General features: G+C 42.7%; 2 protein-coding genes across 4 annotated transcripts in view; one reads left to right on the forward strand and one right to left on the reverse strand.

Annotated features, from left to right (window-relative positions):
- USP28 (ubiquitin specific peptidase 28) overlaps positions 1-23,069 on the forward strand; it is a 33,671-nt gene extending 10,602 nt beyond the window's left edge. The window contains exons 7-26 of one of the 3 annotated variants that reach the window (XM_083480924.1): positions 149-286; positions 1,316-1,389; positions 2,249-2,328; positions 3,205-3,353; positions 5,077-5,204; positions 5,384-5,479; positions 6,427-6,591; positions 6,952-7,163; positions 8,619-8,689; positions 9,632-9,863; positions 11,751-11,939; positions 12,456-12,601; positions 12,762-12,947; positions 13,936-14,031; positions 15,503-15,681; positions 16,042-16,120; positions 17,389-17,468; positions 18,711-18,834; positions 19,747-19,942; positions 21,664-23,069. In XM_083480924.1, the coding sequence (XP_083337050.1) occupies positions 149-286; positions 1,316-1,389; positions 2,249-2,328; positions 3,205-3,353; positions 5,077-5,204; positions 5,384-5,479; positions 6,427-6,591; positions 6,952-7,163; positions 8,619-8,689; positions 9,632-9,863; positions 11,751-11,939; positions 12,456-12,601; positions 12,762-12,947; positions 13,936-14,031; positions 15,503-15,681; positions 16,042-16,120; positions 17,389-17,468; positions 18,711-18,834; positions 19,747-19,942; positions 21,664-21,839 (2,796 nt within the window). In that variant the 3' untranslated portion in view covers positions 21,840-23,069. The remainder of the gene's footprint in view (positions 1-148; positions 287-1,315; positions 1,390-2,248; positions 2,329-3,204; positions 3,354-5,076; positions 5,205-5,383; positions 5,480-6,426; positions 6,592-6,951; positions 7,164-8,618; positions 8,690-9,631; positions 9,864-11,750; positions 11,940-12,455; positions 12,602-12,761; positions 12,948-13,935; positions 14,032-15,502; positions 15,682-16,041; positions 16,121-17,388; positions 17,469-18,710; positions 18,835-19,746; positions 19,943-21,663) is intronic. The other 2 variants (XM_083480925.1, XM_083480926.1) reach the window with 2 other exon arrangements.
- A 1,823-nt stretch (positions 23,070-24,892) lies between these two features.
- On the reverse strand, positions 24,893-26,266 carry CLDN25 (claudin 25). The gene has a single exon (XM_083480297.1). The coding sequence runs from the start codon at positions 25,891-25,893 to the stop codon at positions 25,183-25,185; it is 711 nt and encodes a 236-aa protein (XP_083336423.1). The 5' UTR covers positions 25,894-26,266; the 3' UTR covers positions 24,893-25,182.
- Between the last annotated feature and the right edge of the window lie 367 nt (positions 26,267-26,633).

The following is a 26,633-nucleotide window of genomic DNA, read 5'->3' on the forward strand; positions in this document are numbered from 1 at the left end:
CAGTACTTGTCCTTTTCTTTATTTATACCTTGCCTTTGCCATCAGCAATCTTGACCTCTGTGCTATTTCTGTTGGTAAAATGCTAGCTCCTGTTACAATGGATTGCTCAGGTTGTCATTTCTGCAATTCATTGTGCTTTTTCATTCAGAAAAAGAGGAACATCGCGTTCATGCAGGAACTTCAGTATCTCTTTGCTTTAATGCTGGGAACACCCTGTAAATTTGTAGACCCTTCCGCAGCCCTGGACCGTCTCAGATGTGCGTTCAGTTCACCTGAGGAGCAGCAGGTAATTAGGATGGTTGTGCCACCAACCTTGATTGTGATCTATAGAGTGGGTGTGTGACTTTAAAACATAGCAGAGGCATCTCAACCTCTCTCCCTACATCTTAGATGGGATGTTTTCTAGTCCCTGAGCCCCACCATGAAGACATGCTTAAAGTGGCTTGGGGCAGGAGGCTTCCCTTTGTCTTCCCCCTTTCCCAGCTATTACCTTATGAGGATTCTGGGAATCATCCCGGACCTATTTGCTTGTGCTTGAAGAGAACCTTGTCAAAATTTAGTTGGCCTCTGCTAAAAGATCAGAGTGGTTTGTGTGTAGCTAACTAGTGTGGTGATGATGATAATGGTGATGATAATAACAATTTTATTATTTATAACCTGCCCATCTGGCTGGGTTTCCCAGCAGAATATTAAAAACACGATAAAACCTCAAACATTAAAAACTTCCCTAAACAGGGCTGCCTTCAGATGTCTTCTAAAAGTCAGATAGTTGTTTATTTCCTTGACATCTGATGGAAGGGTGGTACACAGGGCGGGCACCACCACCAAGAAGGCCCTCTGCCTGGTTCCCTTAATCTCATTTCTTGCAGTGAGGGAACTGCCAGAAGGCCCTTGGCACATGACCTCAGTGTCTGGGCTGAACAAGGGGGTGGAGACACTCCTTCAGGTATACTGGGCCAAGGCTGTTTAGGGCTTTAAAGGTCAGCACCAACACTTTGAATTGTGCTTGGAAACCTACTGGGAGCCAATGTAGTTCTTTTAGGACCAGTGTTATATGGTCTTGGTGGTCACTCCCATTCACCAGTCTAGCTGCCGCATTCTGCATTAGTCTGATGGCTCTTCCTGTGCATATGTGCCTTGAAATGCCTCTCTTTATTTATGCATGTATTCAGTCAGTCTCTGTGTTACAGCTCACAAGAATAGGAACAGTGGGTTCTCTTGCAAACACAATGCAAAAACAGTGGTTGCTAAAAACAACAGACTAAACCTGCTGGTAATTAGCATTTTGGCATTAAGTGTCTTGTCTTTCTTCTAGCAAGATGTGAGTGAGTTCACCCACAAACTTCTGGATTGGTTGGAGGATGCTTTTCAGCTGGCTGTGAACGTTAAGTGAGTCTGGAGAAACTTGAACAATAAGTTTGGTATATGACACATCATTGAATACCCTTTCCTTCTTTCCATTGAGAATAGGGTAGCATTTAACATTGTGAGATTATAGCAATATTTCCTACCATGTGCTGCAGCTTGTTTAGGTGGTGGGGAAGACATCTTGAATTAAGCAAGAAGCTCTAGTTCATATTTCAATACATGATAAAATTTCTAAGCAAATGGGGCATTCCAAATCATGTAAGTTGCCCATATTAATAGCTCCCTGTTCAACTTCCTATGACTCTAGGAGCTTGACATAGTTGGCTTTTGTAGCTAAACTGTCTGTTGAAACTTGGGAAGCATCATTTTCATAATAGCTAGAGTCAGTATGGCAGAATGTGAGTATCTGAAACAGTGTTTGAGGCTCTGAATATTCCGGGCTATGTCACTTTAGACTACAGGAGAAAGCTCACGGGGGAGGGGGACGAATTCCCTGCCTGTAGAAGACTGGTTCATTTGGGGAGAACAGTTCTAGACTGCCCTCCTTGGTAACACGCTAGTTTTGGGTGGAGCATGGAATCTGTTATATAGAGGAACATTCCATCACATGATTCCATCATCTGCAGCCTTGGCAAAGGTCTCCTGTCTGAGTGGGACCTAGGCCTAAACCATAGTTTCCTAACAAACTGATAACTGCATATTTCAAGTTCATATCCCCTGTCCTTTTATACAGGCCACCTGTCATTTTATTCCATTTTCAGGCACCTAAGGATTGTTGATAAAAGCCTTGGTTTTTATTTTATTTTATTTAAAAAAACACTTTGTATTCCTGAGTCCAATGAATTTGTCATGTCTTTATTTGATTGATTGATTTCTGCAGTGGTAACTCACAGGACAAATCTGAGAACCCAATGGTTCAGCTTTTTTATGGAACTTTCCTTACTGAAGGTATTCATGAAGGTAAGGTCGACGGGGGGTTAATTTAATCCTCTTTACATTGATTTGTGTCCTTAGCTGGACTCTATCTGGGCACTGTTGCAGATAGGTCTGTTTTGGCCGCAGTCCAAGCAAAATTAAGCATTTGCAGCTCCCTCTTATGTCAGTAGTGGGACATTTAAATATCCACATTAGCTTACTATTGAAATTAATGAAAGTGCTCAATTACCATGGTTATGAAGATCCTTTCCAAGGGCTAGAGCCTTGAGCAGGAGCACTCCAAGGAATTGACGGTGGGTTCACAGCAATATTTTGTTCTTGTAGATTTCTACTTCTTAAATTCTGAAGCAAGCAGTCATGCATGCTGTTCACTCATATGCAGAAATGTGTGAGTCTCCCTGCCTTGGAAGGTTCAGTGAACTGCATCACTAGGAAGTTTATATGTTCACGAGAGAACTATCACTAATCTTGACTATTACAAAAAAAAAATCTTACCAAAAAATACAAAACTAATATCCTCATATGTTATCCACATGCGATGAGAATGTAAGGAATACTTGCAATATTCCCAAATTTGTTATTAATATTGGCCCTAAATCAGGAAAAAGTAGGAAAGAATAAGAATTATTATTTTATATGCCACTCATCTTACTGGGTTGCCCCAGCCACTCTGGGCAGCTCCCAGCAAAATCTATAGAGCCATTGCACTGTGCTGAAGGCTTATTAAAAACTGTATTATGTTTATATTGACCAGTCAGTTGAAAAAAAACAAAACCCTTGTTTGGCTTAGCTTTAATAAAAACCTCTTTGCAATATCTAGATATATCTGTAAAGAGATATTCTGGTGTGTGCTTGGTTTTATGAAAAGCTGGCTTTTGACTTTTCTCCTTTCATGTTCAGGCAAGACCTTTTCCAAAATAGAGACATTTGGCCAGTACCCCCTGCAGGTAAATGGTTATAAGAACTTGCATGGATGTTTGGAAGGCGCCATGGTAGAGGGGGAGACTGAACCGTCGTCATCTAATCAGTCAGTGAAGTATGGGCAAGAGGTTAGTTCTACACGATTCATCAATTTTACTTACAGGCAACAGAGAAAAGACAAACATGATCTCAAATGAGAAATTGTAAAAAGTATTGTGAAGCTCACATTTTACGTGGGAATAGTTAAGTGTACAGTATTTCGTGGCTGACATGTTCATCAAAGCTAGCATGCCTGGGTTGTATAATTGCTGACTTCCCACATAACCTGTCCAGCATTTACCTTGCAGTAAAAGGGTCTGCTTATTATGTGTAAGTGTGATAAAGTGTTTCTCTTTCTATTGAAGCCTACCCGTACCCGAGTAGGGAGGAACCACTGCCTCCATATTTTCGGAGGGTAAAAGTACAGTTCTTAACTTTATGGTATGCTTTTTTTTGTAATTCATCTTTTCCCTCTTCGTGTACACTACACTTTTCATTTTCATCCTAAAAAAATTAAAAAATAAAAAATCTTCTGCCTCCACCTATCTTGCTCTTTCTGCTTTTTGATTTAAATCATGACCTAATCATATGCTGCTCAGACATATTTGAAAGCTGTTCAGAACTACTTTAAACTACCTAAAGCATCTCTCTTTATAAGAATTGTTTATGCACACATGGCAAAGAATGAAAAATAGTTTTGCATTCTGGCAGGCAGTTGAATGAAAGGAGACTCTGCTGCTGTTTAAGGTCCATCTGTGCAATATTGGTACTTTCTTCTGCAGCATGTGATGTTCCTTGATAGAGCTGATTGGCTCTATGTTGAAAATAATGTCAGGTTTTCTAAATTACCCACCTAATCTCCCAGGGCTTCACTGTAAGGCAAATCATCTTGAGTGATTTCAGCTCCATAGTTTAGGATCCCAGGAAGCTTAAAAGCAAAAATCTTAGCCAGAGGCAATTTTTTACTTAACCCTTTAAGTCTTTTTTGTATATCTCCAGCCATCTTATAACTGCATCTTAAATCAGAACCTTTCTGTTCACATTGCAAAGAAGGCTTTAGGAGGCTGATGTGTTGGGAATAGTCAGGAATGCTCTCACTCTGTTCAGTTAATAGGAGTTAGTTCTGCTTTCTCGTCTATAGTTAAATTATCAGCTTTTGTAGGATTAAAGAATAAGGATTGCTTTTTAAGAAACATAGATTTTTATTTTTTTTAAATGTCCCTATGTTACATTCAACTGCCAAGGTAAAAGTTGTGGCAACTAGGATAACTTTTAAAAAGTGCATCATGCCAACTAATTACAAATAGCTCTAAACAGAGGGTGTGATTTATTTATATTTTATCGTGCAAGCTTTGTCTAGCTCTATATGCCAAAAGTCTATTAAAAGCTTAGAAGATGTACCATTGGCAGGATATTTCCATCGTGGATTTTAATAGCAGCTAGAAAACTCTTCTGCTCAGTGTCTATTTGAAACAGTTTCCGACTTGGCAGTTTTTAGTTGTGATTGTAAGGCTTGTTTGGGTTGCTCTGTAACATTGCCTTTGTACACACCCAGCAATTTAAGGTGGGCTCAGCTTGAATTTAAAATCAGTATTCAGAAATAGCTTATAACTAAATGTACAAAATAACATACATTGATCGCCCCTCCCCCCTGGGTATGGCGCATGACTTCCTATGGTCGATAGATATGGTGAGATCTCTGGTGTCTTACATATTTTCTGTAATTAAGTCCTGCTTGAAGCTGCTTGAAAATTACGTGAAGAAAGTCTAGTATCCTTCTCCTGTCCTAAAACCTTTTTTTGTGTGTTCCAGCGCTGGTTTACAAAACTTCCTCCCGTGTTGACTTTTGAACTTTCCCGTTTTGAGTTCAATCAGTCGCTTGGGCAGCCAGAGAAGATACACAACAAGCTAGAATTTCCACAGATAATTTATATGGACAGGTGAGATGTTAACTGGTAGTATCATATGCAAAAGCTCAGAGCATCAGACTTTACCCTCAAGGCCTGCTAGAGTAATATTGGCATGACTGCATCAGTCTTCATAATGATTCATGTGTACTTTTGAATGGGAGGATTGATGCGACAAAAAGAGACCACACAAATAAGTGTTTCTCCTTTAGGTTCCTGTATGGTAACAAAAAGCTTGTTCAAGCCAAAAGAGAAAAGATCAAGAAACTGAAGGATCAGATAACGGTTCTACAACAGAAATTGGAAAGGTAGGTGGTCAGCTTTTCGAACTACAAAACTTCATGTTTCCATATTCAGACTGTTATGTATGGTGGTCAGTCCATGATTAGAGCAGCAGTGTCTATATCACCTTTCCCCACATGTAATTAATATGAACGCATTGGACTGGTGTGTTTTTCACTCAGTTTGGGATCTGTGAGTGCAATCTTGGCGGGAGCCTCCACATCTCTCCAGTCATTTCAGTGATCTCTCAGAGTGGCAAGGAAAAGCTTTCAATGACTTCTCCCTATTCTCCAGCCCACAAAAGGTCATATGACTATATACTGCTTCTATCTAGCCACATTTATTATAGCTGCTGGATGTGTCCAAAGCAAATTTCCTGAAGAGGGGAAGCTTTTATCCAGCATTGGACACACACACACAAGGACATGGATTGAAGGCTTGGCTGTTAAGCTTCTGATGGCTGAGTAACAGTGGCTTGTAGTTGAGACACAATAAGTTCCTTAACTGGTCCTTGGCATTCCACAATGAACAATAACTTTTACTTTATATTACTATTGGGTAATATAGGCAAATACTGCACTAATTAACACTGCTTGTTTGGGGGCCCATCTTATGTTCAAGGAAGTGGTCTCCATGCGTGTTGACTGACTTTTAGAAAGGCCTACAAACAGATGCCTCTTCCTTCTTGGGTTATTATGCCTGACGTTATAGAATCCAACTTTCAGTGGTAGTTTATCATGCAGTTTTTCTTGGTAGTTAAAATTTAAATTAGATTTACAGTAGTACTTGGGCATATGCCAGATATTTAAAGGGAAAGCCCAATTGGTCGCTAATGCTTCCTTAAATAACTATTGTAGCTTTGATCCCGTTAGAATAATTTAAAGTATACAGGGATTCAATAAACTTAATTGGTGTTTTTATAAAGTAGGATATAAATAACATGTCATAATTCTCTTTGATTTACTCTCTTTAGGTACACAAGATACGGTTCTGGTGCCAGCCGCTTCCCTTTGCCAGACATGCTGCAGTATGTTCTTGAATTTGCAGGTACTAGGCTGCCCGGGGCTGCCCCCTGCACTCAAGACTTGACACCAGTAGCTGAATGCCAAACTTCAGAGACTCCTCCAACGCAAAGCAGGTAAAGAACTGATTTTCCTAAGATACCATTTGCAGCCTCACCTTGACTCCAGAAATCTTGGGATCCTTTTATATATCCTTTCCATTTCCTTGCTTTCCACATTTCCAATGAAGGACTTGGTTGAGTGATGCCATTCTGACAGAGGTTGGTTTTCCATCGGGGTTGATTTAAAATGAGAAAAATAACATGTCAGCAATTCAAATTGTTGTAACTCGATGTATGCTTCTTTGGGGGGGGGGGTCTTTGGCCAAAAAAGCATCATACTATAGCTCATTAGGTGGCTGCTGAGTTCAGAGAAGTGTTGGTTTCCATTTGCTGGGAACTATAGCATTGATTATCTTTCTATCCTTCTCTTAATAGGGTGACAGTAACACAAGCTGAAAGTGCCACGGACGTAGCCTCTGCCCAAGCCACATCTCACCAGGAACCAAACAACAAACCCCTCCAGTTTCCCACACTTCCTGTGAAGATGCCAGAAGGCCATGTCCCTCGTGAGATCACAAAGGATGAAATAAGTCTTGTTGTGGCCTGCCTGCAACGATGGAGAGAAGAGGTTGAACAAGACATAAAAGGTCTGTGCCCAGATAGCGCCCTCCCTATTACAGTGGTACCTTGGTTCCTGAATGGCTTAGTTGACAAATAAATCGGCTCCAAACACCACAAACCTGGAAGTATTCCAGTTTGCAAATGCTTTTCGGAAGCCAAACACCCATTTTGGCTGTCGGTATCGTTTCCGGGGCTAATCAGCCAATCAGAAGCCACACCTTGGTTTTTGAATGTTTTGGAAGTCGAATGGACTTTCAGAATGGATTGAGTTTGAGAACCAAGGTACCACTGTATTGCGTTTGTTTTTTGTTTTTTAAATTGTAAGCTTTTACTGTATTTTAAATGGTCCTGGGAGCTTATGGTGAAAGGTGGACAGAAATTAACAACAACAACAACAACTTTCAGTTGGAGCTAGAGTCACTGACTTTCATTGGGTATGTTCAGGGCTGTTCATTCTCTGCCCCATGCCAATGCAAAATAAACAGTGTCAACTTTCATGGAAACATGCTTATTCTAAATTCAGTTATTTCACCTGCTTGCTTCATTTGATGTTTGAAAGCTTAGTAAGTGTTGGCATATTGTAGGATGCAGACTCTGAGCTGGAGGAGCCTGTATCCTATTATATGTGATGCAGTTTTCACTTGATTATCAGCTGCTTTAGAGACCTGCTGAAAGGCAAGAAATAAATACTTTAAATGCAGCCTGCTCTTAATCTGCCTGCACACTTTTGTCTATTAAACCTCCACAGCAATTGAGACTTCTGCAGGTAACCCGTATTCTTCACAAAACATCAATAGCCTTGGCAATTTTCATGATTATTTTCTTTATAAATGGAAGTAATTTCTAACCCATTCTTCATTGTTCACCCAATCCCAGAGTGGGATGTGACATTCAAATACAGTAAATGTGAAAATGGACAATATGCTAACAAAGCTACAGCAGCTGAACCAAGGGCACTCCTTTAGTCAAATGCTTGGGCGAAATCATCACCCGGTACCTTTGTGTGAATAGAGTTTTGGAAATAGGAGCTGAACTACTGTAAATCAATGCTTCCAACGTCATTCTCTGAAGCTGCTCTTGAAGAATGGTGTGGTTAGTAGTATCAAAAGCCACTGAGAGATTGAGGAGAATCAACAGAGCTGCACTTCTCCATCTTTCTTCTGATGAAGGCCTAATTTCAGGCTGGAGTGGGTCTTCTAGATAATCAGTTTCTTCCAAGAATGTCTGGAGTTGAGAGGCCCCTCCCTGTTAATTACTTCCCTAAGGAACGAGGCATGTGGGCTGAGAGTTATTAAGATTGTCTAGGGAGAACTTTCAAAGAATGGGTGCACTGGTGCCTCCTTCAAGGCAGCCAGAAACTGCTTGTCATGCAGCAGTGCATGGATTTGAATGTGGGTAGATATTTGTGTTGCCTGTGTCCTAGAAATGCTTAACAGTTAACGCAAGATCAAACATAAATATTGAATTGTTTTGATTAACAGACCTGAATGCTTCTATTGCACTGCTTTCCCAATCTATTGACCAGATGTACTCAGATCCTTTGCTTCATCAGGTAGGATATTTTGACTTTTTGTTGAGATTATGTTTTTCTGTTCTTGTGCTAGCACTGGTACATGCTGGCAGTGCATGCTGTTAATTGAGTTCATTTACAGTTTTCTTGAAAGCAATATCATCTTATTGTATTGTTGAACCTAAAGTAATTCTCTGATCTGTCCACATAAAACTAGCCCAGCCTTTTCAAGCAGGCGTTTGGATTCTATATGATATCCTGCAAATAATGAAATTACCTTGCTGTGGAATGGTATTGCTAATGGGATTCATTAAAACTTGTTCTTAGACACAGGCACTTTCCATTTTTCTACCTTACGCTATTTCCTGTGCTTGTTTCAGTGAGCTGTAGATGCTGTTGTAAATATTAATAACTGGTGGAGTTGGTTCAGTTTTCTCTCCTTACCCCTTCAAAATACATTACTAGGACCGTTCAGATACTGTACCTTGCTGAAAGACAGAGAGCTGCTTCTTTCATGCTTAGAGGTGTTTCTGCCCTTTTCCTCCAGCACGTAATGAATCAAATGCTGGGTGTGTCCTGGATTATACAGTGTCTGCCTCTTGGCTCCTCATCTTAAAAGGCTTGGGTTTCAAGATTCTGCCATCATATTAGTGCAGTTACTTTGTATAATCTTGTTTTTTTTCCAATAAATGGTTTGTAATCCTCTGTGTCAATCTGCCAAGTGTTTTCTGGGTAGTCGGGCTTTGACCCTTAAAGTTCACACTTGTCACAATGACTCCGAAGCACCGCTTTCTGCCAACTAAAACCATATTACTCTGGAAAGAAAAGAATCTGTCCCTCTCTGTGTGAAGCCAGGATTGTATGAATGGATAGTTCTTAACAGGCACAACAGCTGGGAATGTGCCTGGCTGAATCTGGCCTGAGGTCATGTTACTTCACCTGCTAAAAATAAGCCTGTTGTGTATGCGTGTGCATATTTTGCAGGTCCCTTACCACTTGCATGCTGTCTTGGTCCATGAAGGCCAGGCCAACGCTGGCCATTACTGGGCCTACATCTACAACCAGCCCCGAAAAAGCTGGCTCAAGTATAATGACATCTCTGTGACAGAGTCGTCTTGGGAAGAACTGGAGAGGGACTCTTTTGGAGGCCTGAGGAACGCCAGTGCCTACTGCCTGATGTACATAAATAAAAAGCTACCACACTTTGCTGCTGCTGGTAAGGACTTTGAAATGCTTACTTGTCTGAGTGATCTTGAGCTATTGGTTCTGTAAGCACTTTTCTGCAATGCACCCAGTCCCTGCTTGTGGCTCATGGTTGATTCTTGATTGTATGGGAAGGTCTGTAGGGACTTGGGGTTTGGGCTAAGTGATCTCTTCTAAGCAACTGTTTTTCTAGACGCATCTAGTTGTGTATAGAAATGGTACAGTAAAAAGGGTTCAGTACTGGAGTGCAAGATGTCTAGCCTGCATTTAATGCTGTTTGAAATCACAAGAGAGAGGATGTCTTGACTTCCTTCTGCAATGCAGGAGTGAGTGCTGAGAGTGATCCTAACTGGGCCAAAGTAACAGCCAACATCCATATGGAGACAGAGATGGTGGCTTAGCCCAGTACATGCTTCCTTCAGGTTGATGATACGCTCTATTCAGATACCTGTCTTCTGGAGAAGTCTAGAAAATTAGCTTGCGCAGGGTAAAACAAATAAAGAGCATGCAGACAAGCAGTTGGCCATTGCCATCTCTCATGGCATCTTCCCCCTTTTCTCTGGAACACTGAAAAGACATCTAGTCCATTGGGGTTTGGGAGGTGGTGTGAAGCACACCTAAGTAGTCCAGCTGATCTGTCACCACCTCTCACCGTCTTTGCCCTGAATGCTGGTGGTTGGAAACCATCATTGGGTGCCAGTTGGAGTGAAATGAGGTATTTTATTTTCCCTACTTCCTACATGCATTCCCCATCTTTGCTGTAAGGAGCTCCGAGTGTCCTATATAGTGCTCATCCTTCCATTTTTAACCTCACAACAACCCTGTGAGAGAGGTTAGGCTGAGAGGCCTAGTAACTGGCCCGAGATCACCCAGTTGAGCTTCATGGTCCAGCTGGGTTTTGAATCCTGGTTTTTCAGGTCCTGCTTCTGACATTCTTTAACTATACTGGCTCTAAACCCCATACCAGTTGTGCGTGTTTGGGATAGAAGCAGCTTCAGTTTATTTGTATCTCCAGTTCAGGATTGTTCTGGATCAAAAGGCAGCACAGAGATCATCTTAATAAAATTCCATTCCAATTTAAATGTAGACGTGGACCAGAATAAACATAAGGATTTATAAGAAGCTGAACGAATCCTCCAGGCATCGATGGGTTGACAGAGCAGAGGAGTAATAAATTAGGAGCTAATGGTTTGGGAGGGGTTGGGGCCTTCCCTAGGTCCCTTTGTACATCATTTGCATTTTGAGCCTTAGCAGTAGGTGTGTGGATGTGTAAAAGGTAAAGAACCCCTGGATGGTTAAGTCCAGTCAAAGACGACTATGAGGTTGCAGCGCTCATCTCACTTTCAAGCCAAGGGAGCCAGTGTTTGTGCACAGGCAGCTTTCCAGGTCATGTGGCCAGCATGGCTAAACTGCTTCTGGTGCAATAGAACACCGTGACGGAAACCAGAATGCTTGGATACGCCGTTTACCTTCCGGCTGCAGCAATATCTATTTATCTATTTACACTGGCATGCTTTCAAACAGTTAGGTTGGCAGGGGCTGGGACAGAGCAATGGGAGCTCACTCCATCGCAGGAATTCAAACCGCCAACCTTCTGATTGGCAAGCCCAAGAGGCTCAGTGGTATAGACCACAGTGCCACCCGCGTACCGTGGGTAGCTCCCCCCTGCCCCTATAGGGTGGTGTGTAAACCCAAATCCATTTCTATAACTGTCTGCAACTTCTGTCCAAGGTGCTCAGGTAAGTAGGGGTGACCCATAGTATTAATAAACAAAGGTTTCACTGTAGGCTATTATTTCACAAAGTTTTTTGGTTTAATAGTGAGCCCAACAAGTATTCAGAGGTAGGATGCAAGGGGCAAACGAGCACCAGCACCTTCTGGATATTTTCCCTTTGATTAGATTATGTTAATGGGCAGACCCAGAGAGAAGTGGAATCTCTGCCTCTGGAGCTCCAGCACTACATCCAAGAAGACAACTGGAGGCTTGAACAGGAAGTGGCAGAGTGGGAGGAGCAGTCGAGCAAGATGGCGCAGATGGATCAGTCATCACCAGCAGAGTCTCAGGACCTCTCTTCTGACTTGGGACAAGGTGAGAAAAGCAGTCAGTCTTTTTGCGTGCCTCTCCTAATCCCGGTTGTTCAGCCCTCTGACTTACTGGATTGCTGAGAGTGATGAGACAGTCCTGGTGCTTAAATTTCTATAAGAAGCCCTGTGTGGACTTTACCTCCCATATTGACTTGCCCCATGTATTGAGATGATTTTCAGAGGTTCTTCCAAAGCCCCTGCCATTTAGAGGTAATGCAGATTGGTTGCTATCTGTAGAATTCATTCACTGGGGATGATCCTTGGCACCAGCCTTGTTATCTTTTTATTCTTCCAGATTTATTAATGCATTACTTATAAGACACAGGCTGCTGTTTTTGTCCCGTTCATTGGGAGCATTGTTCAAAAGGTAGAATATAAATCTTTGCCCTCCCACACAAGCTGTAGCTCAAGGCCAGGCATGACCCAGGTTCTAACATTTTGTCTAGTTCTCATGTTTTTCTAAATGTCTTGCTGGACGTAGAGAGTAAATTGTGCACTACGCTTATTTTTCTCTCCTCAGAAAGATCTTGTTCCTCCAGCTCTGAACGGATGGCACATTCCCTCTCCTCCGAACATGCCATGATTGCCAAGGAACAGACGGCTCAAGCCATTGCCAAGACAGCTGATGCATATGAGAAGGCTGGTGGATTGGCAGCTCTTGACAAGGTGAAAATAGCAATTGTTGGGCTTCCGGACCTTTGTATCCACCCTTTTCCATGCCTCTGCTCCCTGCCTCCTCTTGCTTGAACCTTTTTTTGCTTTGCTGGCCTGCCTTTCATTTCCCTTTCTGATTTCTTTCTGTTTTCTTATCTCTGTGTGGCAACAGTCAAAGGAGGCAGAACCAGTGCAGCACCTCCCAGAAGAAGCAAACCCCACCACTCAGGCAGAAGAGCCACAGGATGCTAAGGGGATGGAGCTTTCTGCCCCACCCAGCTCACAGATTTCTGAAGTGGATATCCCCAGTGTGGGAAAGATTCTAGTTAGATCAGATGCAGATGGATATAATGAAGAGGTACACAGCTATGTGTCTGTGTGTCTTTTTTGCAGCAAGCAAAAATGTTGGGGATGAGCATCTTTCATTCTGAGGCATTGCGAACTAGGGAAGATGCCAGACACTGCCCTCACGGGCTGCATCTTTCCCATTTCAGATGGGTTATGCTTGGAAGTAAACATCCCAGAGCTGTCTCTCAAACCATCCAAATGGTGGAGCTTAGGATTGCAGACTTTCCCACCAGTGGTTTGGTTTCTTTGACACGAGATTACTCCCCAAGGTTGCTCACTTAAAAATAAAAATACTAAAGCTGTTTTACCTCTACTGAGGTCTTTTTGACATCCAAGGCCACAGATGGTGAAGCCACATAACATTCTGAAAACGTGGCAGCATTCCTAGTCCTAAATTTTGACTGCTCTCCTGTGCACAGAAGCAATCCTAACAGCACCATCATTTTTGTCTCCGGATTAAATGGACAGTATGTTTTAAGGCTGGGGGTTTTCAGCATGTGGGTGAGGACTGGTAGGTTAAGTAAGCCAGTTGCTAGCAACCTGCTGTGGAACAAGTGGACCTTCGCATTATGCCACTGTCATCCCATACAGGAAACGGGCATGGGTCAGGACTTGGGTGATGTATCTCTGCATCCCCTTAATTGCCCTTAATTCCTGCTCATCTTTCATTAGACCCTCTCAATGCATATGTGGACACTTAAGTCATAGTTGGTAGAGGGGCACAAAGTTGAGGTGTGTGTACAAATGTGTGAACAAATCAAAGTAACTTAATAATCATGCAGGGCAGTCTTCAACTGGCTGCTTCCATGACCATACTGGTTGGGGCTGTGGGAGTTGCAGTTCAGAATTCAAACATCTGGAAGGCCCCAGGTATGGAAGAAGGTAGAACCCTGACTCTGGACTCTGCATGTCTTAGCTCTTGCCTGTTCCGACTCTTTCATCATGTAGCATTTTGCATTTTTCCTCTCTCCATCTTTCTTTTTTCTTCTTTCTGGCAGATGATGCTCAGTCCTGCCATGCAAGGTGTGATCCTGGCTATTGCTAAAGCCCGTCAAACCTTTGATCGGGATGGGTCTGAAGCAGGGCTAGTTAAGGTACTATTGTACACATTGGCCTCTTGGTAGTGGAGAAATGCAATGAAACATTGGCTACGGATGCCACGTGGCTGTTCCTTACTTCGTTTTTCCGTCCTGCGATGTCTTGATTGCAGAGATCATTTGTTCCGTCACAAGAGGTTGATATTCCGCTTTGAGGAAGCAGGTCTTCACTGATTTTTGAAGTTTCTCCTCCCAGGAGTCTTCTTAATATCTGTCTTCCACTGAGATAACAAGACTGCTGCTGCTCTTAAAGCATAAACATTCCACTCTGGGTAGAAGTTTGTTGCATGCACCCCAAAGTGCAGCTCCCTCCACTACTGCTATTGGATATATATATTACAAGGTGTGGTCTTCTCGTGACCAACGGAAGCACTGGACTGGCTTGTGAAGCTTCTTTCTAGTCCTAGAGAGGGTGGCATCCTGATTTTCCTTCATTCATCCTTCCTCTACATAAGGAGGGCTTCTCCTTGTAGTTAGAAAACTTAGAACCTGGAGATAACCATTTATCCTATTCTGCTTTTCCCCCTGCTTCGGGGTATTGTTAGGGGTTGAGGGGGCAGGGATTGCTGCTTTTATTGATTTTTTTGTATATTTATTTTAGATCTTACGATTTTTATGCAAATTCTTTAATTTGGTTGTACTTTTTGATGTTTTATTTATTGTTTATGACTACTTTTGTTACGTTTGTAATTGTGTGGGGGTTTTTTAACATGCTGTAAGCCACCTTGAGTGTGGTTTTAACCTTGGAAAGGCAACATATAAATAAAACGATGCATGCATGTATGTATATTGTTAAGAAATCTTTTGTCTGGTATCCATTGAGCCTGTTTCTCAGCTGTAGAAGTCTCCAAATGAGGACTCATGTTTCTAGCTTAGGTTGTGGACATCTCAAGAAATCTTGCTGTCTCAAAGTGGAGAGGTGGAAATTGCCCATCTTTCACGAAATCCTCTGAATGATTGGTGAAGGCCAACGCGCTGGGAATTTTCTTAGTAGCCCTGCAGCCTTCTGGAAACAGGCTAAAATGCCAACTGCCGTCAGAAGCAAAACTTGCATTATTATTATTATTAATGTTTATTGAGTTTATATACCGTCCTATACCTGGAGGTCTCAGGGCGGTTCACAGAAAAGATCAAGTTGTAGAGATCAGTTTGTTCCTGTTGTTGTTGGAGTTGTGCGCTGAATAAAATCCTCGGTATTGCTGCAGTAGATCATATGGCACTAGCTTTTGCATACCAGTTCCAAGGAGCTACTTTGACATGGTTGGAGCAAGGCCTCATGACGGTCATCTGCAAAGCAAAACAAGACCTTGCAGTTGCTTGGCTTCATAGGACTTTAATTTCAGCACATCCAGCTTAAGTTGGTCATGAGCAGCTTATTGATAAGAATGTCCCTCAAAGTCTAAGAATTGCTTGCATTGTGGATTCATAATTGTCAGGCTGATATTGTTCCAATTTTTGGCTTTATTAGGCATTCCATGAAGAATACTCCAGGCTGTACTCGCTGTCAACAGAGACTCCAACACCACAAAATGACCCCCGGCTTCAGCACGTCCTAGTTTACTTCCTGCAGAACAATGCGCCAAAGCAAGTGGTGGAACGGACTCTTCTGGAGCAGTTTGCGGACAAAAACCTCAGCTATGATGAAAGGTTTGTTCAGAAACACGTAAGCTGGAATGTCTTCTGTGTGAATAAAGGAAGGGCACAGAATTGCTTTGAAAGTGCTATATGGGGGCTTTGTTTGGTAGGAGTGGTGTTCAGTGACTTTGATAGCACTGATCAGTATTAGATGGTTAAAGAGATTTTTATTGTTCTGTGTTTTAGCTCTCCATTTCTAACTTGCATTTCCCCCTCAATGGGCCAAGAAGGCAGCTTCCAGCAAGTCAGCGCTGCTTGCACCTCTAAAATATATAGATATAATATCAAAACAAGCTAAATCTACGTTTCAGTTGACATTCTCTGGCTTTTGGGTATCACTTCACTAAGCTTTCTCCTCCTTTCTGTGAACAGATCAATTAGCATTATGAAGGTAGCTCGAGCTAAGTTGAAAGAGATTGGTCCTGATGAGGTGGACATGGAAGAGTATAAGGTAAGGAGCCTCAGCCCTAAAGTGTTAGGTCTGGTTTATATCTTTGTGTCAAAGCTGCAGCCTAATTGTTAGGTGAGCAAATGCTACTCTTATGACCAAAAAAGTAAAATTGGTTTCCTTCAGGTAAGTGATGATCACTTAGTTTCTTCAGAGTTGTGTTTTGAGGGTTCCTTGCTCTGTCTGAGATGTCTGTATTTCCTCTTGCCCTATCCCCTATCCTGGATAAAATCTGTTCCACACATAAAACAGTAGCAGAAATAAGAGTGCCCTGCCCCCCCCCCCGCCCCCGCGCATCCCATTTAGGTACTATGGTAAATTTAGTAGCATTCTGTTCATCCATTTTCAGTAGAAATGTGTCTACAGCATTTTTAAAGCGTCTGGCTTGCTGAAACACTACAGAGTGTTTCAGGTGCTCCTTTTGCCGTCTTGTAGATATCCTGCTTCACATTCAGTTCAGGATTCATCTGAATCCAGCGCACAGCCTTACTGCATATACCCAAAATGAGGGTGAAGTGCATAATAGGCATCTTATAATTTGTAAGTGGGCTATGATTCCTGCCTCTCTCCACCTGACCTGACAGGTTTCATAAGAACTGCTGCTTCTGCTGCTACCCAGCAAGGACTAGGGTATTTTGGGGAAAATTTTGTCGGGAGTTTTTGCTGTTATTGATACTAATTTTTTGTATATTTTTATGTGGATATTGTTCAGTTTGGTTATGTAGTCTTGATGTGTGTTATTTATTTTTATGACTACTTTGCTATGTTTGTAACTCTAAATCTTTTCATAGTGTAAGCTGCCTTGAGCTTTGTTTTAACTGTGGAAAGGTGGCATACAAATGATGATGATGATGACCATATTTTTTCCGTGTACTAGACAAGGTTTTTTGAATCAAAAATCATGTCCAAAGGGGACAGGGGACGTCCTATACATGGATGGGGGGGGGGAGTGGCGTACGCGCTGGTTGGAGGGAGCGCAACTTCCCACGATGCCACTGCACACGGGAAACGATCTAGGGAGTGTTTCCTGCCCGCAGCTTCATGGGGGGAGAAACTCAACAACTTTGGACCATCTCCCCTCATTTTCTTAAAATTGAGTCCCCCAAAATAGGAGGGAGGGGGTCTTATACATGGGGGCGTCTTATAGATGGAAAAATGCGGTGCCCAAAAGCAACAAGAGAAAAGGAGCAATAGGAGAAAAGCCAGGTGTGAATAAAGTGGGACTTACCGAACCAATAATGGATTGTGACCATTTTCTCTTTCTGGCACAGAAATGGCACGAAGACTACAGTTTGTTTCGCAAAGTATCTATTTACCTCTTAACAGGCTTGGAACTGTATCAGAATAAACAGTAAGTTTGTGAAAATTGCTTCTAAAGGTTGTGATGAAGATTTGGAAGGTAGCTGAGGATTGGTGGGTGTATTCTTAGACTCAACACAGAAGGTTGAAATCTGTGGTGGTGCATCATAGCAAGTCGAAATTAGGGATGACTTGAGTGGGGAAGTACTGCTTTTCCACTGTGTATAATCATAATCATAATTTATTATTTATACCCGCCCACCCCCGGGCGGCTTCCAGCAAAATATTAAAATACATGATGTTGCTACTTCTGCATCTGTGTCTTCTCATGAACACTTTGGCTCAAAAAGTTTCATTTTGTCTGGAAAGGTGAATTAGTAAGACTTCAGCAAACTTGGACAAGCCTTCTTCTAATGGACACAGACGTGTCCATAGTCTATACATAAGGATGGTGAAGAAGGGTGGTGCTAGGATGCTTGTGGTAATCCCTCATGCACTGAGGGGAGAGCAGGAACTTCTGAACAGGGTACAGTTGTGTTCCTGTGAATTTTGGTCAATGTTCTAGTTTGTGGGCCAGCTCTTACTAGGCAGCTGTCCTCCTACAGAGTGGTGCATGGGCTACACTGGGGAAATGTTCCTAGCTCATTTAAGCAAAGCATCCCTTCCCAGTTATTTGTATTCCAAAAGGGCTTATTTTCTGAACACAGGGAAGTAGTTAACAGATGGGTATAGCCAGTGCTTTTTTAGGGGTACTCTCATTTTGACTCAAATAACCATTTTATAGTTCAAATCAGGGAAAAATAAATACAGTAAATGGACAAAAGTACAAAGAACATGCATTACCTCATATTACACAGCTCACAGTCACTTCACATTGGCATGAAGTTGTATGCACTAACATCTTCCCGATTCCTCTGCTAGATTCCAACTCCTACGTCACACATTAAAACACTCACTTCCATCTGAAACACTGTGACAGGAAATGAGGATGCCGTCGGGAGTAACAATGGAACTGACGATTCACCATGTTATTCAACAGAACTGACAATTCACCGTGCTAGAGAAGAAACTAAAAAATTTTTAAAATTTAGTTTCTTCCATTAGATTCACAAAATGTTTAGGGGTATGTGTTACCCCAGCGTACCCCCAGAAAAAAAGCACTAGGTATAGCCATGTGTCCCAAGCAAGTATAAGAGCTATGAATGGCTGCTGTAGTTTGCAGTAAATGTTTGCTTGCACAACCTGTTTTAATTCTGAAGATTGCAGCTCTCACCCTCTTTCCTGTTCTTATAAGGTACTATGAAGCTCTGACCTATCTGGTGTATGCCTATCAGAGCAATCTGACCTTGAGGAGGAAGGGAGCCAACAGAGGCGCCAATGCATCTTTAATTGCTCTGTACAGAAGAAAATGTCTCTTGGTTGGTATTAACCCCTTCTCCCCTCCCACCACCCCTTCAAGGAGCTTGCTGGTAGAATGATCTGCTTCCAAATCATTGCTTTTTTCCGATCTTCATCTTATTCTCATGTGCAGATCCAATTCTTTATGGAAATGGAGTTTACTCCTTTAATGCACTGTTGTCCTCACAGTGCCATTGCTCTTCCTTGCATAGTTTTAATTTTCTGGTGGTCTTGGCTCTTATATGGGTGCTACTTTCTCCACCCCTTCACGTATTGACTTTATAGTATGCTAAGGGATGTGGGTGGCGCTGTAGTCTAAACCACTGAGCCTCTTGGCCTTGCCGATCAGAAGGTCGGCAGTTTGAATCTCCGCAATGGGGTGAGCTCCCATTACTCTGTCCCAGCTCCTGCCAACCTAGCAGTTCAAAAGCACACCAGTGCAAGTAGATAAATAGGAACCGCTGTGGCGGGAAGGTAAACATTGTTTTTGTGCATTCTGGTTTCCATCACGGTGTTCTGTTGCACCAGCAGTGGTTTAGTCCTGCTGGTCACATGACCCAGAACACTGTCTGTGGGACAAATGCCGGCTCCCTCAGCCTGAAAGTGAAATGAGCACTGCAACCCCATAGTCGCCTTTGACTGGACTTAATAGCCCAGGCGTCCTTTACCTTTATAGTGTGCTTTATCTTTTGGTTCCTGAATGGGTTAGTGAAAACCTCTGTTGGGTTGGGGCAGTTTGCAGGGAGGGGAATATCTGGCAGATGTTTGGGCTCTTTTTTGCCATGGCAGTGTAAAAACAAGCAAACCAGAACCCCTAAATGTTCAGCTGCACTCTAAAACTTGCCACAGGAAGCACTGCGGAAAGTGACAGACACCAGGCTGAGCTGTTGCCAAAGACCCATAAATGTGTTTCTCATATTGCTTTGCCACAGAAGTTGAACGATGCTGCAGCAGCTCTGTTTGAAAGTAGCAATGAGTTGAGTGTGGATGAAGGTGTGAACATCTTGAATGAGCTGATCATCCCCTGCATGCACCTCCTCATCAGCAATGATACCTCAAAGGATGACCTGGATGCCGTTGAGGTCATGAGAAATCGTTGGTGTGCTTACCTGGGAAAGGACATGAATGGTAAGAAAGGGGGTCCTGGACCTCTTACTCTGTGCTGCTATCATCCTGTCTCTCGCCTAGTATTGCTAGTCTTTGTGTACCTTCTGACTGTTTTTCTAAAGACTGTCAGTAAAATGCCCTTGCACAATTCAGATAATCCGCAATATTTGCATTTTGCTTAGCCCTAAAGCCAAGGTGGCAAAATGTCGCCCTCCAGATGTCAGCTGGACTACAACTCCTATCATATCTGGCTATTGGCCTTGCTGGCTGAGGCTGATAGGAGTTGGAGTTCAACAGCATCTGGTGGGCTACAGCATCTAAAGTTTACTGGAGAGACTGCCTTCTTGAATTACTAGATCTCTGTGTTCAAAATATGGGATTTGATTCTTTCATTTCCCCTCTTGTTCGCAAGCAGAAGTAACACCTGCCTCTCAACAGTCATACTTGTATGCGGCGTTCCAGTTATAGCAGCTTGCTGTGTACGCCAAGCAGCATTCTCCTGGGGTGAGGAATGATAGAAAATGTTTTGTTGTTGCCAGAAATTACTTGTACATGTTGCATCTGTACCTGGCACATCCTGTGACCAAAGGTACACACTGATCAGAAAACTTACTTTTAAATCTTCACGTGGCATGTCAGTCTTTACCCCAGAGATTCCAGGGGCAGGGGGCAGAATATTACTGAACATATCATGAATTAAAATAAGCACACATGACCTGGAAGTTAATCTGTTGTGCATTTTTCTTTGCTAGATTTTAATACATTGGTTTAAGGGACGCGGGTGGCGCTGTGGGTAAAACCTCAGTGCCTAGGACTTGCCGATCGTATGGTCGGCAGTTCGAATCCCTGCGGCGGGGTGAGCTCCCGTCTTTCGGTCCCAGCTCCTGCCCACCTAGCAGTTCGAAAGCACCCCTAAGTGCGAGTAGATAAATAGGTACCGCTTTATAGCGGGAAGGTAAACGGCGTTTCCGTGTGCTGCGCTGGTGCTGGTTCGCCAGAGCAGCTTCGTCACGCTGGCCACGTGACCCAGAAGTGTCTCCGGACAGCGCTGGCCCCCGGCCTCTTAAGTGAGATGGGCGCACAACCCTAGAGTCGGACACGACTGGCCCGTACGGGCAGGGGTACCTTTTAATACATTGGTTAAACTTTGTTCACTTCAGCCAGCAGGGGGTGTCAGGAAGAAGTATTGGCCCTAAAATACTATTTCAAAATAGACAAAAGCTCTGGTTTCTGCAGTTGAGTTTGCTTGCGTTCAGCTTTGATGAAAAAGCTTTTTCACATCTGCAATTCAAACTTGCAGATAGTTGCTAACGGTGAGAAATATTTCCTTTTAGATAAGTAGCTTACCTAACCAGTACCACCTTGTAAAATGCAGGTGGTTGTGAATTGGGTACAACTTAAAAGGTATCTCTTACTGTGCACTGAGAATGAGGTGCTGTTGTAAGTGTTTGCAAGTCGAGTTTGTAGACATCCGTGATGTCTGCAACACTGTCTTCACGAGTGTTTATGGGAAGTGCTTGGTGAAGTTGTCAATAAGTGCCCTTTAACTTGTAAATGCCATTATGTTGCTTTGAAGGAGTGGGAGAAGGGGGAACATGATTGAGGGAACTTCCAGATTTATATACAGATAAGCATTCCAGAGTTTTTCTGCATCTTCTTACATTTCACAATCTTAGTTTCAACAAGATTTCAAAGCATTGCTATTGAGTTGTTGTTGTTATTTGGCTCTTCTTGTCTTACAGAGGACCTGCAGCTAAAACTGAGTGAATTCCTACCCCGCCTGCTAGATTGTTCCTCCGAGGGCATAGTTCTGAAAGAACCACCCAAGATCCGCCCCAATTCTCCCTACGATCTCTGCAGCCGATTTGCAGCTGTCATGGAATCTATTCACGGGGCCTCGACTGTCACTGTCAAATAAAAACTGCCGACTGTACTGCATTAAGCTCTGGAGACCACAGGCCCACCAACGTGTGGAATCCAGCTACCAACCACCTTTTGGAATGGAGCAAGGAAGAGAGATGCTACGTTGAGACAATCCACATTCAGACCTAACCAAAACTGTGCTTAGAAAAGGGCTAAATGGGACATGACACCCTCTGGTGTGCACCATATATGGGCAGGCACTAAATTAGAACGTGTCTTGAGGTTTCACTGTTTTACGTTGCCTATAACTGCGTTTGCCTTGGCTTCCTACAAGAACACGGTAGGAAGACACTTATTTTTTTAAACGGAAATTTTAAACACAGCATATTGTACATATATACTTCTGTTGTGCTCAATTCTTATGGAGTATACAGTGGTTTGATATGCTCATTGTGAGCATTCCATGCACGCTCTGTTGTATTTTGAATGCACTTGCCACACATACTGGTCTATTCATGTGTCACAATGCCAGCAGTATGTTATCAGTGCTGATAGCTGTTGTGCTGTCATTGCGTATGACTGGGCCAACACAAGGGAGTGCATTTAAAGCACAATGGGGAGCATGTAACCTGAAGCCTGTTTAAACTGGACCTCATTGACATCGAAGCAGGACTGATTCAGGGAATAAGCCAGACAGTCGTAGGTAATTTTAAAGCAATAATTCACATTCACCTTTTTCATGGAAAAACACCTTAAAATGGGAGCCTATCAGTTGAGGCCCTTTCCATCAGATATCTCCTGATGTGGCGGTAACAGAAGAACCTGGTAGCCTGGGTTGTAAAAAATACAGGCATTCGTGCACACTGCGTTTGTGTATGCTAGCAACTCAAAACATAGTTGATGCCATCAGGAGAAATGGTGATGGTGGCAATATTTTACAGTTGCTACAGAATTGCAAAAGTCATTCCAGGACAAGAATAGAGATGCAAAACAAAACCCCTAAGGAAACTGCTTTTATGACCTCCCAAAGCATATCTCCTTTATTACCAATCACTGAATTTTCATTATCAGGCTAGTATTGGCAATGACAAGGGCTCTGAAGTCAGGAATAATAAACCTTTATAAAAAGATACTGCTTAATTGGCAAAGTCTACTGCCAATATTTTTAAACAATCTTTGTTTTACTGGAATACATTGGCAATCGGGATGTAAATGGAAATACATATTTGAGAAGCCTTTTTCTGTTTTAATTAAATGTGCAATAAAGAATTTTACCCTATTTAAATTTGTAGTGGATTGCTTTGTTTCTTTTGAGTTTTATAAGTCTCTCTAGACCAGGGGTCAGCAAACATTTCAGCAGGGGGCTGGTCCACTGTCCCTCAGACCTTGTGGGGGGCCAGACTATATTGGGGGAGGGACCAATTCCTATGCCCCACAAATAACCCAGAGATGCATTTTAAATAAAAGCACACATTTTACTCATGTAAAAACACACAGATTCCCAGACCGTCCGCGGGCCAGATTTAGAAGGCGATTGGGCCAGATCCAGGCCCCGGGCCTTAGTTTGCCTACCCATGGTCTAGACTTTATCTTTCTCCTTTTCTCAACTGTGTTTGAACACTGGGAGTGTTTGCTATTGCATAATTTTTGCAAAGGTCACCACTGGATTAGCCATATAACATGACTTAGTCTGCATCCTACTTGCTTTGGTGCTAAGAATAGATTAATTGCTCCACTACTTCCAGTTGTGGTGTGCCTCATTATTTAGCCTGTGATGCTGATCCTTGGTCAATCTAAAACATTGACTGGTTAGTTTGGGGTGGACTGCTGTGCACATACGCTGGGCCCCTATGATTACATAGGTGTAAGGCTCCTGGAAAAGACCGTGATGTTGGGAAAGATTGAGGGCAGAAGGAGAAGGGGACAACAGAAGACGAGATGGTTGGACAGTGTTCTGAAGCTACCAGCATGAGTTTGACCAAACTGGGGGAGGCAGTGGAAGACAGGAGTGCCTGTCGTGCTCTGGTCCATGGGGTCACAAAGAGTCGGACACGACTAAACGACTAAACAACAAGGCTCCTGGGGGAAAAGTTGCTTGCCTTTACTTTTGACATTTTAGATTTGGGTGTTGCCAGGACTAAACAGGAGCCTAAGATGAGATACTGATATTTTAACTTTGCCATGGGCCTCTTAACCATCCAAGTATTTATGCTGTTTTTGCTCTGATTAACTTGTACAATTCAGAAGAGAGACTTATAAAACTCTTTCCCCCCTCTCTGCCCTCAAATGAGAGCATCTGTGTTATCAACAGAATCAGGCTTGCAAGTAATCCAGGCCTACCTAACCTTTCCTTGAAATCTGCCCAAGAAAGGAATTATATGTTGTTGATGAATGCAACTTAAAGGAGCTTCTGCCAAAGTTTCAATCTAGAATTACTTTCTTGAAGTTCAAAACCACTGCCATGTTCAATGTACTCATCTCACCTGCTACCTGCTTCAGTGCATAGGTAGGTTGAACGGTAAAGAGATCATCTTCATTCAACACCTACCATATGGATCCTAGGTTGCAAGCCTTTACCTACTTGCAGTGGAGTAAGACGCATTGAGTTTGAGGTGGGGTGGGCTTCTAAGCAGACCAGTATAAGATTGCACCGTTAGTGGGTGAAGTCAGTAGCAGAGACACCACAAATAATGAAACTGTAATTCGCAAGGTCTTTTTCTCTGCTTCATGCTTCTATTTGAGGTGTCCATTTAGCCATTTCCCCCGAAACCTTATTACTGTATTGTCTCAAAAGACAGAGATTTCTGATCCATGTGAAAAGCAAACAAACGGTTCATTATTTTTTTACAGTGCAATTAAGTACTCCTTAAAAGGTTTGACAATGCCTGTTAAATAAAACTTGATACCTTGCTATTGACATTGGATATCATAACTACAGCCAGTCTCCTTGACAAAAATTCTTTCCAGTGAAGGGGTATGTCATTAAACGGCCACTTTCCTGATTGTTTAGACTGAGGAAAAATTAAGTCTTGCACAGAAAAGAACTGGGATTCTAATCCTGTATCCATTCCCCCGTCCCTATCTTAATATATTAATAATACTCTAGTGAATTTTGAAGAAAAACAATTTATTTCTATGCATTCATGTTTAAGTTTCCCGCATTGCAGTCATTGAGATGGGTATCCCTGTTGCCACTGAAAATGCCGCACAGCATGGAATGACACATGTAAGTACAGAATGTTTGTTTTCCCAAGCATATTTTTCGAAAAAAAGTGCTCCATAAAGGATGCTTGGAAGGATCCTAAACAATAACCCCGTTTCCAGCCAGTCAGATATAAGCCATTTTGACCATCTCAAATGGTTCTCATGAAACCTGTAAAGAGACTTCAGCAGGCAGTTCAGATTACAAGGTCTGCATTTTTAGGTGGCAAGTACTGATGATGACTTTGTAACCTGGGATCCTTTCGCACTTCTGGCTTACGGTGGACAGCGAACCGCTTGGACTTTGTTTGGGTTTGTAGGAAACAAGTTGAGCAGATCAGAAGAAACCCACCTAGTATGAGGAAAAACCCAGCAAACCAGCCCAGGAATAATGCTTCACCGAATCCCCACCTTGGGACAATCTCTGGCACAGTTTTATCCCAGAATTCTCGCACTACGTTGTAGGCAACCCAGGAGACTGGCACGAGGCTTGCCATTCCGGAAATGCAGAAGAGAATTCCTCCGGCGATTCCGAGGCGTTTTTTCAGTCCCAGGTTTTGTTCCCTTATCTTCAGACAGTTCAACCCCAAAATAGAAATACAGAGGGCAAGGAATCCCAGTCCATTAGAGAGAACCATTACAATCCTAGAGATTCTGAACTCCAAAGGGAGGGTTAAGAGGGAGCCATAGCTTTTGCACTCCATTATGTTTTCATCTTGAATGACGCAGGCATGCCAAAGCCCTGTGTTCCAGGTCTCCAATTCGTTCAATTCCAAGTTGAGGTTCTTCCAAAAAGGTATGGAAGTTGTAACACAAGAGGAGACCCAGCCGAAGAAAGAGATAATTAATCCCCCCAATTGGCCTATGGTACTGTAATGCCAAGCCATATTTGGACTCTTGACCAGCATACAAAACTCTCTACCTTTGAATGTTCTCTATTCCAGATGAGCTTGATTCTTGCGGCAGAAGTTTTGATAGAGCTACGGTGCCATCAATATGCTGTAGGTTTCAATGGAGCCCATCTGAATTGGTGCTAGTTTTTTAAAAGAGCAGTGGAGGAGGAGCTGAAGAGAATACCACTCATTCCAAGGTGTGGCCAAGCTTTTCACATCTGGTTGGTTTTGCCTTTATCTGGAGGGAAAAAATTACAAATCCTAATTCAACTTAATTCATGTGCAAGGCAGAAATGTCAACGTTAATTGAATTGATGCAATCGACCAAGTCCCTTTCAGCATGCGAACGGGCACAGGTGAGGCTGATGGAGCAACTTCTTCAAACAGATTCACCGAAATGTGGCACCAAGATAACTGTAGGCTTTGCAGTTTGAAATCTCACTATGCAGGTGTTCATTTCTACAGACCCATTTGTGCAGAAACACTTTGTGCAGTACCGCCTCTGCAGAATGACCATATTACTGGCAGAGCATGTTGATCTTTTCACCAATTAGCCGGGGGTTTTTAACTCATATTTTGCTCGTTTCTTCAAGTTAGATGGGACAGATGGTCTCTGTTACGCCAAATGCCCCATTGTCCAGAAGCTCTGGATAGGAAATAAGGGAGATGACTGTAGAAGGAAGGGGGAAACATGGATGGGAAATGCATTGATCTGGATAATGGGGGAGGAAGAAAGAAACAAACCAGTGTCTCTC

The sequence above is a fragment of the Podarcis liolepis genome (assembly GCF_965112155.1).
Source record: "Podarcis liolepis genome assembly, chromosome: 16".
Taxonomy (NCBI): Eukaryota; Metazoa; Chordata; class Lepidosauria; order Squamata; family Lacertidae; genus Podarcis; species Podarcis liolepis.